The sequence below is a fragment of the Sinohyriopsis cumingii genome, chromosome 2 (genome assembly GCF_028554795.1).
Source record: "Sinohyriopsis cumingii isolate HCF-2022 chromosome 2, ASM2855479v2, whole genome shotgun sequence".
Lineage (NCBI taxonomy): Eukaryota > Metazoa > Mollusca > Bivalvia > Unionida > Unionidae > Sinohyriopsis > Sinohyriopsis cumingii.
In genome coordinates, this window is record NC_142962.1 from 80,417,039 (window position 1) to 80,434,679 (window position 17,641).

At 37.1% G+C, this 17,641-nt stretch overlaps 1 protein-coding gene across 2 annotated transcripts in view; it reads right to left on the reverse strand.

Annotated features, from left to right (window-relative positions):
* Nucleotides 1–7,666: 7,666 nt before the first annotated feature.
* Nucleotides 7,667–17,641, reverse strand: part of LOC149805265 (brain-enriched guanylate kinase-associated protein-like) — a 42,851-nt gene continuing 32,876 nt past the window's right edge. For both annotated transcript variants that reach the window (XM_089948937.1, XM_089948945.1), the window contains exons 7-8: nucleotides 15,439–15,522; nucleotides 7,667–8,455 (exon numbers count right to left, since the gene is read on the reverse strand). In XM_089948937.1, coding sequence (XP_089805063.1) covers nucleotides 8,033–8,455; nucleotides 15,439–15,522 — 507 coding nt within the window. In that variant the 3' untranslated portion in view covers nucleotides 7,667–8,032. The remainder of the gene's footprint in view (nucleotides 8,456–15,438; nucleotides 15,523–17,641) is intronic.

A 17,641-nucleotide genomic window follows, 5' to 3' on the forward strand; every position in this document is an offset into this window, starting at 1 on the left:
TATATATATATATACATATATATATATATATATATATATATATATATATATATATATATATATATATATATATACACGCACACATATATATATAATAATGTATGACAGTAATTAATGTTACATGACTAAACAATCCTTCAATGAATTCAACATACTATGACCTGCTCTAGTGACAGTCAACAGAGAAAGATAACAAAATATAAAATTAATAATAATAATAATAATAATAATAATATTAATAATAACAATAAATACTTTATTTGATGATGGTTAACTCATAATAATAAACTATTCTCCCCTGAGGCCCTCTGTATGAACAAACTACTGAATATACAGGAGAAAAAACATTTAAAAATTTTAAAAATTATATATAATTAAGCGTGCTTAAATACATTAAGTATAAATGCACAAAGTGTATATTAAATGCATTAAAAGAATAAACTGAAGCACATGTATTTCAATATTTACAATTAAAAAAATTGACTTTCAAGACAGCAGTCATGTTTTTGTTTGAACACATTTAGGTATGTCTGATCTAGTTGCTTTGGGAGTTCATTCCAAAGAATTGCAAAGTAAATGAATTTTGTTTAAATATTTATTTTTGGAAATGGTATTCTGCAACAATAATCATTTTAATTGATCTCAATTTAATTCCTAGGTACTGTTTTCCTGAGATAAAATGAAACATTCCATTCAAATTTCAGCCATTTCAATTTTGGGAATAGATTTCTGGATGATGTGTCAAATAGTATTTTTAGTAGAATTCTTGATGCCCTGTTTTTAAAGTTTGTGGATTATTTCTCTATTGCTATCAGTTGTATTTCCCCCACTTGTGCAGCAGTAGTCCAAAAGAGGAAGAAAAACCACTTGTACAAACAGCTATTAGTTATACTGCACCTGCTACTACAAAATTGAAGGTAACTGCACTATATGCAAGGAAAATGTAATACATGTACCAATCAAAGTGGAACCCTGCCACTAATGGTCAGTGCAGGTCAAATCCATTGTATGTGTTGTGTACATTTGTAAGAACTGCAGAAAGTGTTCTGACCTTGCCACTAGTGGTCAGTGCAGGTCAAATCCATTGTATGTATTGTGTGAATTGAATGAACTCCATTACCAATCAACATTAGATGAAAATAAAGTGAAATGCAGATACTACGGACTAACTACAGGACTGGGAGAGTTAATTCTTTTTATTCATGCCCACAACTTCAGTTTTCATTATTAGGTATGTTGGAATATCTACTTTCTTAAGGTTAATTTTTTTATTAAAACTCAATTTTAAAAGGGTTGAGTGTGTGTGTGTGTGATTAAGATTTTTAATGTAGCTTTAACAATTTTTCAGTCATACTGCTACAATGTCTGCAGACATGTAGCATGATGTCCCACCCGTCACATTATCCTAACACCAGGCTGACCAAGTCCTAACACTAACCTCCTAATTACTAAGCACCTAGTGAGGCAGCTGTTAGTACCATTTTTGTAAGTCTCTGGTATGACTCGGTCGCGGTTCGAACCCACGACCTCCCGCTTTAGAGGCAGACGCTCTATCCACTAAGCCACCAGAGCAGTCAAAGGGTTGAGCAGGCACATTCTTGAAGTTGGCTAAACAAAACAAAACAAAAATAAAACATCTCCCAAAATTAAAAATTGTAACTACAAACCTTAGCAAGTTAACCAGCTTCTATTTCTCTTAGAAACAGGATTTCTATTAGATGATGGTATATGAGGAATTTCCTTTACAAGTTAGCCTTTTTTTTGCACGTCACTCTCAAAAAATTCCTTTATGGCACTGTGGGTAAAACTGGTAACATGTTTTATTTTAACAACTTCACCCTTTATATCAATGAAGAATCAAACAATAATCTAATACCAGTCAACCCCATAACAACTTGCAGCAAATTACCCATGATTTGTAATTTGTATATTATTTTGTTTTGCATCCCCTGCTACAGATTATAATTCTAAAGGATATTAAAATATATTGCAGAAAAAAATTGAATTCATGTTTGTCTTTGCTTGTATAATATCAATGAATTCTGAAAAAGCAAATATTTTAATAAATTATGTTTCTCTGAGAACAGTTATCTGATCACATTAATGTTGGGAAAATAAGCTTGCTACCTCCCAAATCCAGCCTTCCTAGAAAGATGAAAACTTTCTTTTGTTTCTATGTATCATGCAGACAAGTGGAAGAATTCATACCCATTACCTCCCCTTGACCACAATGAAGTGATGCCAGTTTTAACTCGAGTGATAGATCTAACAGGATGCTCACATTTGTGGAGAAGCAAGGAGGGTTTCATCATAATATTACTGGGTAAATCTTTTCAGAGAAATGCAATTTACTACAAATTTGCTTTCTGAATACATTCCCTGTACACAAAAACATTAGAATAGGTGAGTGTGTGTGATTTGGATTTTTAACATAGCTTTAACAACTTTTCAGTCATATCACTACAATCTCTGCAGTGTGACATTTTATATTTATCTCTAGTACTAGGGCAAAATGCCACAGACATGTAGTATCATGTCCCACCCAGTCACATTATCCTTACACCAGGCTGACCAATCCTAGCACTAACCTTTTAATGCTGAGCACCAAATGAGACAGTCTTTGGTATCACTCGGCTGAGGTTTGAACCCACGACTTCTCACATCCATGGTGGATGCTCAAACCACTAGGCCACAGAGCAGTCTGGGAGAATAGGCAACTAGAGGGAATGCTGATCATGCCTATCACATGGCACCCTTCAATGAAGTAATGATTGGATTCCCTATAGCCCATTCTCCTAACTTGCCAGCACAACCAATTGTCACAGGACCTGTAACAAATATACCCAGTTAAGATAATTATCAAACTCTTCTTAGCAATAAATTTTACAAGCAAATCCAGTGAATGTGCCAAATTACTGCGCATTAGAAGGACAAGCTGAAGTCAACTAGGTGTGGCAATCATCTAAGCAGCGGGATCCACCAGACTCAAATCTAGTCTCTTTGCAGCAAACTCCCAGAGAAAAAAACTAAGAAAGTTGTCTAGTCATGCCAGTCAATAACTTCTATTCCATCTTGGATCAAAATGTTGTTTTCAGAAGCAAGGCTCACAGAAGTTGTTCTAAGTTCATCAACTGAAATCTTCATATGGTGAGTCTGATCCTTTGAGATTTCTAACCATGCAATGGAAATACAGCTTAGTCATGAAGATGGGGCATGAGGGGTGACATCTTCTTTCACTGCCTTCACTGGAAGAGTCAATTTCTTGTTCCTTGACTTTTCTCTGCAAGCTTCAAGTAATGCTCGAGGGTGCAGAGTGGGTTTTGCATAGTTGCTTGTCTCATCATTTCTACCAAAGACTGGAAGCATGATGACCCTCTCACTTTCCAATGATGACAGCCATATTCTTAGCTACAAAGTGTGGTTGCATCATTAGGACTGCATAATCATCTGATCTAAACTCAAAATAGTTTGAGTCCATTGAGAGGGCATGCAGCTTGCTTACCTTGCATGCTCAAACTAAGGCTATCAGAAAGCAGGTTTTGTATTATAGCAACATCAGTGAGGTTCTGTGTAAAGGCTCAAATTGATCTATACTAAGCAAAGTATGTATTGGTTTTGTTTTTGTAAGGTTTAACACATTTTTAGCACATGATGGGCTATACATGGCAGTCAGTATATCTTGGAGAAAGAACCTAGGAAGACCCAAGCAAAAATTACTGAACCATAGGAAGCTACTGGCAAGCTTTCGTACATACCCACATACACGGAGCTGAGATTCAAGCGCATCAAGATATGTGTGAGTGACCTGTAAAGGTAAGCACCTATTGCAATTCTGCCACCCTGAACCAACCATTGAGAGATTCCATTTTCAAAAGAGGGTCCTATCGAGTTAAAGTTGGCAAGTACGTCTGACAGATCAATATCATGACAATATCTGCTCTGCCATGATGCCTGAAAGTGTTGGAAATCATGAAGTAGAAGCCTCTGATAACAACTGCGGCTAATTTGTTCTCCCTGAACTGCTGGAGAAAGCAAACATCTAGCCATAGGATTCAGCCACTCATCTACCTTCAAACAATAACACTCATACACCCCCAAATAAAGGTTGAAATTCCTTTCTTCTCAGAGCTGACAGAAGCCAGGTATGAATCAGATGCCAGTCCAGAATGGGTTGAATTGATTCAGTTTCACTGATTTTCCTGGGTAGTACTATTGCTAGGCTGAGTAGATCACTGTCTCTGGACTTGCCCCACCTGAGAGGGTCTATCACAATGAGTTTGCAGTTCTGACCCTTAAATTTCTCTATTATTGGCCGTGGTGTTAAACAAAGATCCAAAAACCCTCCCAACTGACAGTGTATCTACTATCCAAGCTTCCGGGTTTAGAACTGGGAAAACAAATGTGGGCAACTTGTACTTCCACCATGCCACAAAAAGATGTATCATTAGATGCCCAAAAATCAAGCAGATCGATTGAAATATTGATTTTCAAATGGACCATTCTGTATGAAGAGTTTTAACCTTTCTCAACAGAGAGTCAGCCAGGACACTAAGCCTGCCAGAAATGTGTGATCTGTATAGCTATATTAAGCCAGAAGCACCAGCAAAGAAACTGACAGCAGTCCCCTCTTTCATTTGAAGTACTACTTTCCAAAAGCACTTCCCTTCCATGAAAAGCTTTTATTATAGCCTCTATATCTACAAGCCTGACATGAAGGGGTTATTCCTCTGGACCCTTCTTGACTTTGTTAAAGTATGGCAACAGGTGGACTCCCGAACCGCACAAACTGATATCCATACAAACCATAATTTTTGGTTGGGTCTTTTCCAGAGTGATCCCCTGCCATAAGTACATTTTATATTGTGCCACTTATGAAAGAATACTACTACTTTCTGACTTTGTGATAAAGATGACTGGAAAAGGGGTGTCAATGGGCCAGCAGGACCACCTGCAATAGGTGCATGAAATGGCAGCACAAAAAAAAATCAGATTTGCTGCCACTTTGAGCAAGCCAAGGAGTGCTCTTACTGTAATCCACTACTGTTGGAAAACAACTCAAATGAGCCTGATAATCCAAAACACACATACAACTTAAGTTGGCGGGAACTGGGTGATGATGCAATTGATAACCTTGTGAAAGCCAAGGAGTTACACTGAGACCAAACAATAGCAAATAAAACATATATTTTTCCTTGGAAGGCAAACTGAAAGAACTTGTTGCAGTCGGATGAATATTGATATGGAAATATGAATTGGTAAAGTGTGTGTGTGATTTGGATTTTTAACACAGCTTTAACAATTTTTCAATCATATCGCTACGATGTCTGCTGTGTTACAGTTTATAATGATGTCTAGCACAGGGGCACCATGTCATAGATATGTGGCATGATGTCCCACCCAGTCACATTATCCTGATACCAGGCAGACAAGTCCTAACACTAACCTCTTAATGCTGAGCGCCAAGCGAGGCAGCTGTTAGTACCATTTTTGTAAGTCTTTGGTATGACTCAGTTGGGGATTGAACCCACGACCTCCTGCATCCAAGGCAGATGCTCTAACCACTAGACCATTGGAGTGGAAAGTCTAAACTGAATGCAAATTTATCTCTTTCGATGGAAATCTGATTCAACAAGCCATTTCCAACTTGACCTTCACTGCTGCAATTTGTCTCTCGAGTTGGCTAAGTCAATGAATAGTTTGAGATTTCCATTGTCTTCTGGTGCTAGAAACAATCTAGAATAAAACTACCATAGTACAGTTCCTGAATAACCTCCAACACCTGTTTGTCCAGTGACAACCTGATTTCCTTGTGCATAATCTTGTCTTTCTTTGAATCTTGCTCGATGTCTATCGTGAAAGGAGAAGGCAAAAGTAGAGATGGTTGGATAAATGAAATCTGAAACCCCTCTGAAACAACTTGGATTGCCTATTCATTATGCAATAAAAGGTTATGGACATGAATGAGTCTGGTGCTAACTGGTAGGCTGTCTATGGGCAGTCAGGGTGGTTAGTCCCTTTTATTAAACTACCTCCTGTAATGAGAAAACTGTCATCTCCTGAAATCTGATTGAGGTCAAAACTATTGCTGTTGCATCCTACACTAGCAGAATGAAAATGTCACTAGCAGTTGACTTTCCAAGAAAAACACTTAAAAATTCCCTGGGTCACATAATTTTCTGGCAGATGGTATAAAATTTCGTTTTTAACAAATGTAGCAGGAGACAGAAGGAGGAATTTCCTCCTTATCTTCAGGTCTAATGATGCCTTGACCTTCCAGGTAGACAGCTGATGGGCAGCTGGAAGGCCTTCATATGGTATGAAAGGATTTTAAAATGGATCGTCAAGATCCAATTTAAAAAAAAACGTGCTCAGACTCATAGGCCTAAAACCCATGCTCGTATATACGAGGGTACCCGTGCCTACTGGGCTGCCTAAAAATGGGGAACACTCCCTCATGAGATCCAAATTATCTATGTATTGTGAAGGAAGGAGGGAGAAACTGTCCTGAATTTAGTAACTGCTTCATTGCCTCCTGTAAGAGTCAAAACATTTGTAGGTCTAGCAATGTTTGGGACAAATTTGGAAGCAGCAACTATGCAGCCCCTTAATTCTGAATATCTGATGATGTTAGTCGCTGTCAGCATTGTACGCCTAACTTTGGATGGAGGGGGAAGATTATGCCATCCCCTCTACGATTGCAATTGATGCTGGATGCCATCTTAGGAAGCAGGCTCAATACATCACATTCTTCTGTGTCAACCTTGTGATGCAGAAAGAGTGAAACTTGCCAAAAAATCCTGCAAGCCCACAGAACCAGTAACCTGAAAATACTATTGGTCCTGTCCATAACCAACTGGTCTTACATTTCATTATAAAAGAAGACAAAAAAAAACTATCTAGGTGATCAAGATCCATACATAACTCAGCTAGAGGATGGATATCATAACCCAACCAGTGATGAACAGTCTGAATTAGAAAGAATGAAAATCAGGATCCTCATCCACTGCTTTCATCAATGACAGCATCAAAACTATACCCAGCCTCCAAAAATGTGTCTGTGGTATTCAATATACCAACAAAATAAGGTCTGTGGAAAGATTGATGGTGGCACCACTCTTATAAATATATTACCAAAATGCAAATGAGGAAGCTTCATACAGAAAAACATTCTTGGTTACAGGATTTGAAGAATCTTCATACAGAAAAACAGTTTAGGTTACAGGATTTGAAGAACCTTCATATCAAAAAACAGTTTAGGTTACAGGATTTGAAGAATCTTCATATCGAAAAACAGCTTAGGTTTGAGACATTATCCTCTTCTTAATTTATTCTAAACCATCATATAACAATAGCGAACATAATTTCAACCAATCATCATTTAATTTCAAAACGGTTCTGTTACTTCTACATATTCTATGTTCTGTTGGTTCTAAACTGGCATCAGTCTAACCTCCTTACACTTGCATGATAAAATTTATGAATAACATTCATGCATCTGTCCTCAATAATGCTTTAATGCCATTGGGGGAAATTTCATTAATTACATGCTGAAATAATGTAGAATTATTGGCATGTTGTGCACGTTTATGTTTACTTTGAAATAATATTAAATTATGCATATTTTATGCATTTAGAATATCTCTTATGAATTCCAATGAACACTTAATTTAGCATAATTTAACTTTATTCAAAATGACCTCCAACTTTAAATGTAACTCAACTTTTATCTATCTCTGAATAAAATGATCTACTGTCAGGTTTACCAGACTGTCCGATATAAGGTTAACATTGAACTGCCCTCAATAAAGTACCATTTCATTAACGCACCATATTAACGCCATAATCCCATAAAAGGAAATGTATAAAATTACACAGTAAACCCAAAGCACTTAACAAGATCCATAGAACAATATAAACAGTTTGCTAAATCTTTGTAAAATTTTGCAAACAAAGGAGATTGCACCAAGCAAAAAATAATTATCACAACAGCACAGTTTCTGTACACAAATAAAACAAAATTAAAGTTCCAAATTTAAATTTCTGTTTCATTGGAAGAGCCAGATCTGGTATGTCCAAATGATCTATGAACTCTTGGAACTGTGGGATCACTATTTCCTTCAGCTTCTTTCAGAATATTTGCTTGCACTTCCTTATCTGCAAATATAACATCCCGTCGACACTTTGAACAAACATAAGTTCTATGTGCCTTGCGTTTTGGATTTGGCTGAGTCAGTACTTTTGCTATCAAGGTCATTGGTACAGTCTGCACATTCTGAGAGTTTTCACCATTCTTGTCCTCGTTACTGTTTACTGAATAAACCATGGCAGTTGGAGGAAAGGTTGGCATGGGAACACGTATCAGTTTGGTTTCTTTGACAACAGGAGGTTCTTCCATACTAATGATTTGCTGATGAGTCATTTGACTTTTGACTCTCTCCTGAAGATCAAAAGGAAGCTGTAAATAAAAATAAAGCATTCAATTACATCTAAGAAAGCAACATATTTCTTTTGGTCAAAAATAAAATTGCATCACTTTAAAATTTGTGATACAATGTTAATTTTGTTATTACACAACTGTTATGTCATGTTTTTTCACTATGTTGAGTATCCTTCAAGGAATTAAAAGCTGGATTTCCTATGTGAACAACAATTTGCTCTCCTAACTACAGCCTATGGTCACATGAGTTGCGACCCCATATATATCTGTTTAAAAAGCTAAATCTCTGAGATAACATTTTTGTTAGGTAAAATATGTTTCTTTGATAATACTTTCCCAATCATAATATGTTAGAAGAACTACTACTATGTCACAAATTCAGCCCTCCCTGGCTAAAACTTTACCTAAAATGCTAAAAGTTATCCACTCACCTTGGATAAAAGTTATCTACCCACCGAGGTAGCAGTTAGAGTAATCTCCCCTTGATACTGGGATTGGCACCAAATCCAGTAAATTTGTCATTTAATACTGGAGTAGAAGGAATGCATTTTGGAGGCCTGGAAGTTGTATGTGTATTATGATTGGTTAAGTATTATTGAAGAAACATATCTGACCTGAAAAAAATTGGATTGTTCTTCAAAATACTTTACCCAATCGTAATACTTTAGGAGAATAAGTAAGAGGTGGAGGGAGATAATTCCCCTTACCCTGTAAAGACGATCTAAGCTCCCTTAAGGTATGTGAGACAGCTTCTAGAAAAACCAACTTGAAAAAGACTCCATCTTTTGGAGAGTGACTTCAAAAGGAAAACTTTTCCCTCCCTCAAATCCAGTGGAGGTCAAGAAGCTGCATTTTGATGTCGAATGGTAACTTAGCCTTTGAGGGTGAATGATCTCTGATAAAACTGGAGAAGGGTACTTGGATCTCCATTCCAAGGCATGGATAATTATAGTTAGAGAACAGTTTCACTCATATGCATTGCTTATGGTGACTCTCCAAACTTTGTGAGCCAATATGCAAAGCAAATTTATTGGTGTGGGTTTACCCCAATATGCAGAAAATATATCCCACTTTATTCTGAATGAAAGTGTCCATTTTTATATATTGTTACTCCCCAAATTGAGGTGTGATCTCCCTTGAAGTAATGGCTCTATATTCCTGAAATACCAATTTTAGAGCTTGCACTGGGCGTTGTAGATGACCTTGAGATGAAGTGTCCATTATAGAAAGGAATTATTACCAATATCTGATTACACATGAATGGAAGCCTGTTCTTGGCAATGAAAGCAGGGAGCTTCATGAGCAAACACTGAAAGGTCTTGTCAGAACTACATTTACAAAGGTTCATCAACAGGAAATGTATTGTTGATTTTGCCTGCCAATCACCAAAGTATTGAGGAGACAAGATTTATATGATAGGTGAACTGATTAAGCTCTCTGATAGCAGTTTGAGGTGTTTTGTTCAGCCTGGTTAATACCCATGATAAATTCCACATGGCCAAAAGTCCAGTGTCACTGACCAGGTGAAATCCAAATGAATAGAAGAGCAGAGAGATTTTTGGTTTGTCCAATATGTGTCTGTGATCATGGGATGATAGGTTGTTGTTATTGGTGCAAACTGTTTCTCACTGAAGAACCATAGGAAGCTAGTATTGAGGTATGGATGCCTACATTGTTATAAAGTGTTCTTGTGCACTCCACTGAGATTATATTCCATTGCCTTTATATGCCTCTAAAGTGGATGGTCATCTCACTTGGGGTATTCTCTACCACTTGTTGTGAGATCTGTTTGTTCTTAAGGGTGTATTTAATAGATTCTGATGTGCAGGTCCAGTAACTGGCTTGCGGTGAAACACCTCCCATCGTGGTTGCTTAATGCAGATGATGGGATATTCCTGACACTTCTATTGCAAGACTGATGATGTTGGTCCATTATTTCTCATCTGAGTGGAGTAATAAGGATGAGAGGACACTCTGATTGTACTGATTCCTGTATCACATTCAGAAATTGAGGTATTGGAGAAGTGTATACATTTAGCCATTCCAATCTACTGAAAGAGCATCAATTATCCAAGCATTTAGGCCCTGGACTGGTGAGACAAAGGCTGGGGTTTCTAGCATCCCACTCTGTCACCAATAGAACTACCATAGGTCAATCTGATCAAACATCTGTTGAGTGAAAACTGATGGATGAAGAGACATGCCATTTGTAATAATCTTTCTTGCAGAACAATAAGTCTGCCAATACAATAGCCAGCTAGGATATGTCAAACTTAAATCTGGATTGTTACTGTGGACACTACTTGGAAAATCACAAACAAGACAACAAAGGTCTGAATACTTTTCCCGCTTTGGTTTCCATCTTGAGGAAACTGAAATGTAAATAATGATACTGAGGGAGTCACACTCCTATGGCATTCCAAAATAGTATGAGACCTGCTCCCCCGGTGCTGTGTGTTCACAGTTGTAGCAATCGAGATTGCTAGAGTTGTGCTTGCAAAGGTATCTCCAACATGAGTCCAAAATGGTTTCCCTGCCTTAGAGATTCAACCTCGCAATGTTGCCGATTGTAAGAGTTGGTCCAAAAGTCAAAGGTTCAGTCTCCGGTTGGACCACATAATCATTGTTATGGGAGACCAATAAGGCAACCAAAGACTAAGATGTCCACTACCCATTGAGCAAAATTAACCAGTCGATGGAAATCTCTAGCAGATTGCTTACCCCATATGGAAATGGAACCTACTATGGCATGAATTCTATTCTCATTCATAGGGGAAATATTAATTAATTGAACAATGATTCCAGGGCTAGTTGACCAAATCTTGAAAGGGTATGAGGTCTGATATGTCCTTGTTGACAAGGAGACTGAAAATGAAAGGAGGCTGACACATGAAATCATGTCTTGCTCCAAAATATAACTGTCTGCTGCTTTGTAACCTGTTGTAGGCGAATCACAGAACTTTAGGTAACTGTTTGAACGGGGATGTGAAATCACACATCTTGCAAGTGTACATTGATTGCATAGCCTCCACAATGGATGGCACTTGAACCTGTTGTTGCATTCCATTGCGAAACCAAGAGCATACCAGAGCTGACTGGATGTGCTTAGGTTTACGACAATGTTATAAGTACTGCATTGTAATATGAAAGAACTCTAACCAAAGGCTTAGTAGGTGCACTGTACATAATACCGAGTCCCCAAGAAACTACTGTCAGGTATAAAGTAGTCATGGCAAATCTTCCCCATTCAACAACTAAAGATTGGAGCATTCTCTATACTGGAGCCTATGATAAGGGGAGGTTCTGTATGTATGCCATTTGAGACAGGGAAGGTCTCATGGAATAATCGTGAAAATGATCAACCTAACTTTTGACTCTTCCACTTATGGAGAATTGTGGTTTTTGATGGTTGTAAATTCAGAAGGACTTTTTTTCAGTGGCATGCATTTTAAGGACATCCCTGCAACTTTTGTTGGTTGCCTTGCAAATCCCTCTCACTGAAGCCCAGACTGTGAGGGATGGTGGCTTGTTGTGAAGTCCATCATCCTGATCATTCAGAGGAGAATAGCTGGTGAAGGTTGCAAGTGTAGCTTAGGAGGTCTTTAAAGGACATACAGTACTAATTAGATGGAAAAATGAGAACTAGCCTGGAAATGTGTGAACATAAAATAGAGGTTTGGCTGGCCATGATTGGTTAATAATGTAAGTTATGTTTTAGGAAAAAGAATCTTTTGAGAGCTTATCCTAGCTGTAAGTGAAAACAAATTGAGATATTGTTTTATGATGGAATTTCAGTCCTTTAACAGCCTTGAGTTTGAAGCACTAATTACTAAAATTAGCACCGGACTCTTTTGTGCGGAATTGAAAACACGTTTCAAACACATGCAGGTTCAGAAAATGCCACGCTCATTTCGTTTCCACTAAACAGAAATTGACATCCAGGTTTCATCTATACTGATAAATATAGGTCTGATCATGAGCACTCAGAAATTTTAAGTTATTGAATTTTTAATATCATGGGGTGTTTGCATAGGTTTACTATGGGAACTGAATTAGTACCACAAGTCCTATAGGTGGAGGTAGAGAGTATTGCATCTCATTCCACCTGTTATTAGTTCATAGCTGCTATTATGGCCATGGTCATAGTATGTTGCTTTCCCCTATGTTAAGAAGTGGACCATTCTATAAACATGCTACCATATTTTTCCAGTGAGATTTGTGGTCGGAGCATAAAAGCTGTTTTCTGCCTACTGAATACTGTCATATATATTTTATGCAACATTAATCTTATGGTCACAATGTTACAAATCAACTCATGGGTATCCAATGGAAACCAGGAGGCATTTGCAAGAGAAAACATATGGAACTTGTAATTGATGATGTAAGCAGTCCCAAAGTGTCAGTGATGTAGAAGAAGAGGAGAACAGAACTCAGATGGGATTGGGTAGTGCTTCCCTAATTAAGTAAGATCTAATAAAGTGGAAACTTGAGTGCCAGTTTTCGTCCTTTATGAATTAAATGAATAACCGTTGTGAAATCAGCATCTCCTGTGCTACCTGTGAAGTAGTTAGAGAAGAATGTCAAGGATAGCAACCCACTACACTTGCACCACATGTTAGTCAGATCCAGTTACTTCTAAGATGTCACTAAGGAGAGTTTCTTGGGTGGTGGAGGCTTGAGGGTAAGTGAAAAGACATCTCTTGAAAACTGAGGCCCAAAGATGGACAACACATACCAACAGTGTCCTGAGGTACTATGAAGGCAAGTTCTAAATTTCTTTTCTCGCAGGACTGTCCTGACAAGAGCCAGTCACGAAGGAGAAGACAATCCAGGCAGAGGTGAACACCTGTGACCATGGTTGTTTGAGAAGATTTGGATTGGCTGGACTCTCCCACGCAGATCTATTGCTAGATCAAGTAATTCATTGGCCCAGTCTTGTCCAATCTGAGTAGGGCTATCAGAATAATCTTGCATGTCTGACCTCACAACTTCTGTATTTTTTTCCATACCAAGTCTGTGGGTGGGTGTGCGATTGGTGGGGTTGGCAGGTCAGCATCAGGCGTTAAGAGGCCTGGAGAACCTAAACTGGTTAGTTTGTTGCCTTCTGGCATTAGATTGGGATTGGAATTGATCCCATCATATATAGAAGATTCCTTTTCCTTTGCTTGCCTATCATCCCTCTCATGTGGCAGGATGGATTGGCCTTTGACAAATAGATCATCACTAAAATCTCCATCTTTATATGCTTGTGTAGCCATACACCTGATGAGATGGATGGATCTATCACTAAGATCACTGTAATTGTATGTAGACACAAAAGGACAGACAAATCGATTATTAAGATCTTCCTAATTAAGAGGCATGAAGACATAGGTCTGGTAAGACAAACGAATCTATCACTAAGATCCCCATCATTGTAAAATTGGATGTAGCCATGGCATGGTATGACCCCTCGGCTGCTCCAAAAAATTGAGATACATTCTCCCACTGTATCATAATTAACTGAAGGAATAAGAGAGTTAAATAACTGAGTCATCATTTTGCTCTTTTCTTTGAATTTGGTTGTCTTCTAACTGCATTCCATACTGAGCACACATTGCATGATATTGACAAAGTACATTGTGCACAACCAAGGCACCAATCATGCATGACCTCCATGGCCTTGAACTCTTAGCATTTTTACACATCACTGATATGATTCACTCAAACAACAACATAAAACAAAACAATATATATATTAACAATGAAGCATGTCAAACTGTCATTAAAACAACAACAGTTACTATCTGGGTGAGCAAACAATCAGCAGTGTGCATAAAACCATGAATAACAACATAGTTACAAACATCAATGATAGCATGTTGTACCATGTAGTTTAAAAGACAAAGTCTGAAAAACTAACAAATTCCCGACAATATTGGAAAAATTTCAAAAATAACGTATACACAAGATATATCCAAAGTTCTGGATGGATGCTCAAAATTACATCAATAATGGCATGGATAAACTGGACGTTTTTTGTCCCATGTTGACTGTATGACAGCTAAGCTAAAAAAAAACTAGTGCAGCAAAGGGAGATAGTGGGCATGGGTTTTTGACCTACGACTATACAATACAGACAGAAAGATGAATTTTCATCTTTTTGGTAGGGCTGGATTCTGGTGGTCACAAACTCACATCCCTAATGCTATTGTGATTGGAGAACATATCTGAAGCAGAAACAAGGAAATCTTAAGGCAGACATGCATGATGAACAATTTTTCCCTGTGGCTTGCAATAATGATCAGTAAAATGTTATAACATAAATTTTAGTTTTACTGCTACAAATATCTGCTGCACTAATGACATGTAAAACAAGTTTTTTGTGGGCTTTGTTTAAGTAAAAACACCATCAATATACCTTAAATCAACAAAAACAAGATTGTTGTTACATAAATTAACACAACTGTGGTTTTTGCATTTTGTGTAGAGATTGGTAAATTTTTCCAAATAAAAATCTTGACACATTTCATCAGCACACTTTGTGACTACCATCAGACATGTGAGCATAAGTGGAAATCGGCTCCTCTAACAACTCAGGTAAACAAATCCCATTCTGGAATGACTGAAATAGAGTAAGGTCCAAAGGTAAAATATATTTATTACCAGCAGAACAGGAAGTATGCCAAAGGCTTTGGAGAGGTTGAAATCTGTTCAAACTAAAACAAATAACTTAGCAATGATAGTTTATGAGCAACATATGTTAGAGCGCTTTCACTGAAGAGGTAACTAACTTACCACTGACAGTTTATGAGCAACGACGTCAGAGAGCTCACCCTGAAGAGGTAACTTACCGCTGACAGTTTATGAGCAACAACGTTAGAGGGCTTACCCTGAAGAGGTAACTTACCGCTGACAGTTTATGAGCAACAACATTAGATGGCTTACCCTGAAGAGGTAACTTACCACTGACAGTTTATGAGCATCAAAGTTTGAGGGCTTACCCGGAAGAGGTAACTTACCGCTGACAGTTTATGAGCAACAAAGTTTGAGGGCTTGCACTGTAGAAGCTGCACAGCTAAGTTACAATCTATTCTGTAGCGTTCCTGCAAAAAGTTTGAAAATCAAATAATTGCAACTTGCATTTTGCTATTTTCATGTCAAATGATATGTACAAAAAGCACAGCAAAACATGTTTGAAAAAATGATTGTTAATTCCATTTTCTCAAATGAATTTCAAGGCGTGCATGTTCCAAAATATGGATTTGGAACATTTTGTGGAACACCCAGATGTGTGTCAATACAACATACATGCCCCTACAAATCAACTGCAGTACACAGTTCTAAGTGAAATTGGATCATATATCCATTCAAGACCAAGGTTCGATAAGTGCCAACTTTGGCCCCCAGTCAGATTTATGTGAAACTCATAAAGATAAAAGTGGCCACTTTCTCTACCCAAAATATGTATTTAATTCTTATCCGGGATCACTTTTAATGAAGAAAATCGACTATTAAAAAGCCACTGGCTTTCTCCTCTGTTGTGGAAACTATTTTTGTGGATTCTAGACAGTAACGCTAACATGTCCTATGAAGCTGCCTGCCAAAAGAGATAGTACATCTAAATTTCTGCACTTGCATACAATATGCATTAAGTCAGAACAGTATGTAGGAATATGTCGTTTTGTTTTGAAAAATTGTCTAAATGATGTATATATTTATTTTAAAGATTCAGTCAATTACCTCTGAAACCTATTTTCATTTTCAGTTAAACTTATGTTTATGTTTAACAGTGATTAAGTGTATCAAAATGTTCACTTGATTGCCAAAGAATAACAATTTGTATATTTGTTTACCATAAATAAACACACAACTGCCACACACATCTTTTCTGTAGTAGAAATATCCTAAAGTCGCTGCAGTGAATAATTAGGAATCAAAACCAAATATTCAGATCAGCGACCAAAGCAGTCTTGTATAGGTATTGGTTAGTAAAAGCTTAAACTATACCTTATTTTATTACCGATTTGATAAATTATTCCTTATATGATCAAAGATCACAAATTTGGAACTTTTTTTGAATTTTTATGAGATAGTATACATTAGCTGTAAGGCATACGGCACATGGAGCACTTGTGTTTTCTGTATAGTATGTATGGTTTTGTTACATTAGCTGTAAGGCATATGGCACATGGAGCACTTGTGTTTTCTGTATAGCATGGTTTTGTTACAGATCGAGGGATCAATTTTGAAATATTCACGGTGAAGACACTGAGTGGACAGGCACCAGTTTCTTATTTTATATGATATGGACCTCCATAATGAAAGGAAGGAAAATAAAAATAAAACAGCATACAGATAAATGTAATTGTTCCAGTGTGTACCCCACCCACTCTCATTCCACCATTATTTCATCATCATTACTGTCACTTAACCAAATAGAAGTCATAAAAAAATCAGGGTCTCAAATACTCTAAAAACAAATATCCTTGCTCTGATGTACAGAAGTAAAAAGAACCTATTATGTCAAGTGCACTAGATGAAAAAACTCTTGAGGTAAAAGAAAGAAACATCTACATGCTTAAAAAAGAATAAAAAAAACACCCAAAAAAATTAAACATACAAAGACAAGCCTTTAAAGTACACCAACTGTTTAATGTTCAATCTGATGATGAAACAAAGAAAATGGGATATATGTCAGAAAAAAATGCTTTTCTTGTACACTGAATGAGAATCCATTCATCATAAGAATTTATACACACTCAAGCATGTAGGGACACACAACACTAAGACATGACATTGAGCTGTTGAGCATCTGGTCAGTTTTTTTTCTCAATGGAGCGGCATACTTGAGGTAAATATAATTTACACCTGATTTCAAGCTGGCAATTGGCTATTAATTTATCCATTAATCTGAAATCATGAAGCATTATGGCTGACAATGTTACCCACAACTGACAAAATTTCAGTTTGTGTGTGCCTACTCAAACATGTACATACATACACACATATACAAATCAAGATGAAATATGCAAACAAACAAAAATATGTACAGAACATTCAAAATGCAGTAAATGAACACTAGCCAAGTACTAAAGATATGCCCCAAAATGTTTATCACCAACATATTTTTTAGTCAGGGTCATTCATATAGCTTCTCTCACTCTTTTGCATCACGGATGCTGCTCAAATATAAATGGAAACATATATGTGTATGATACCCTA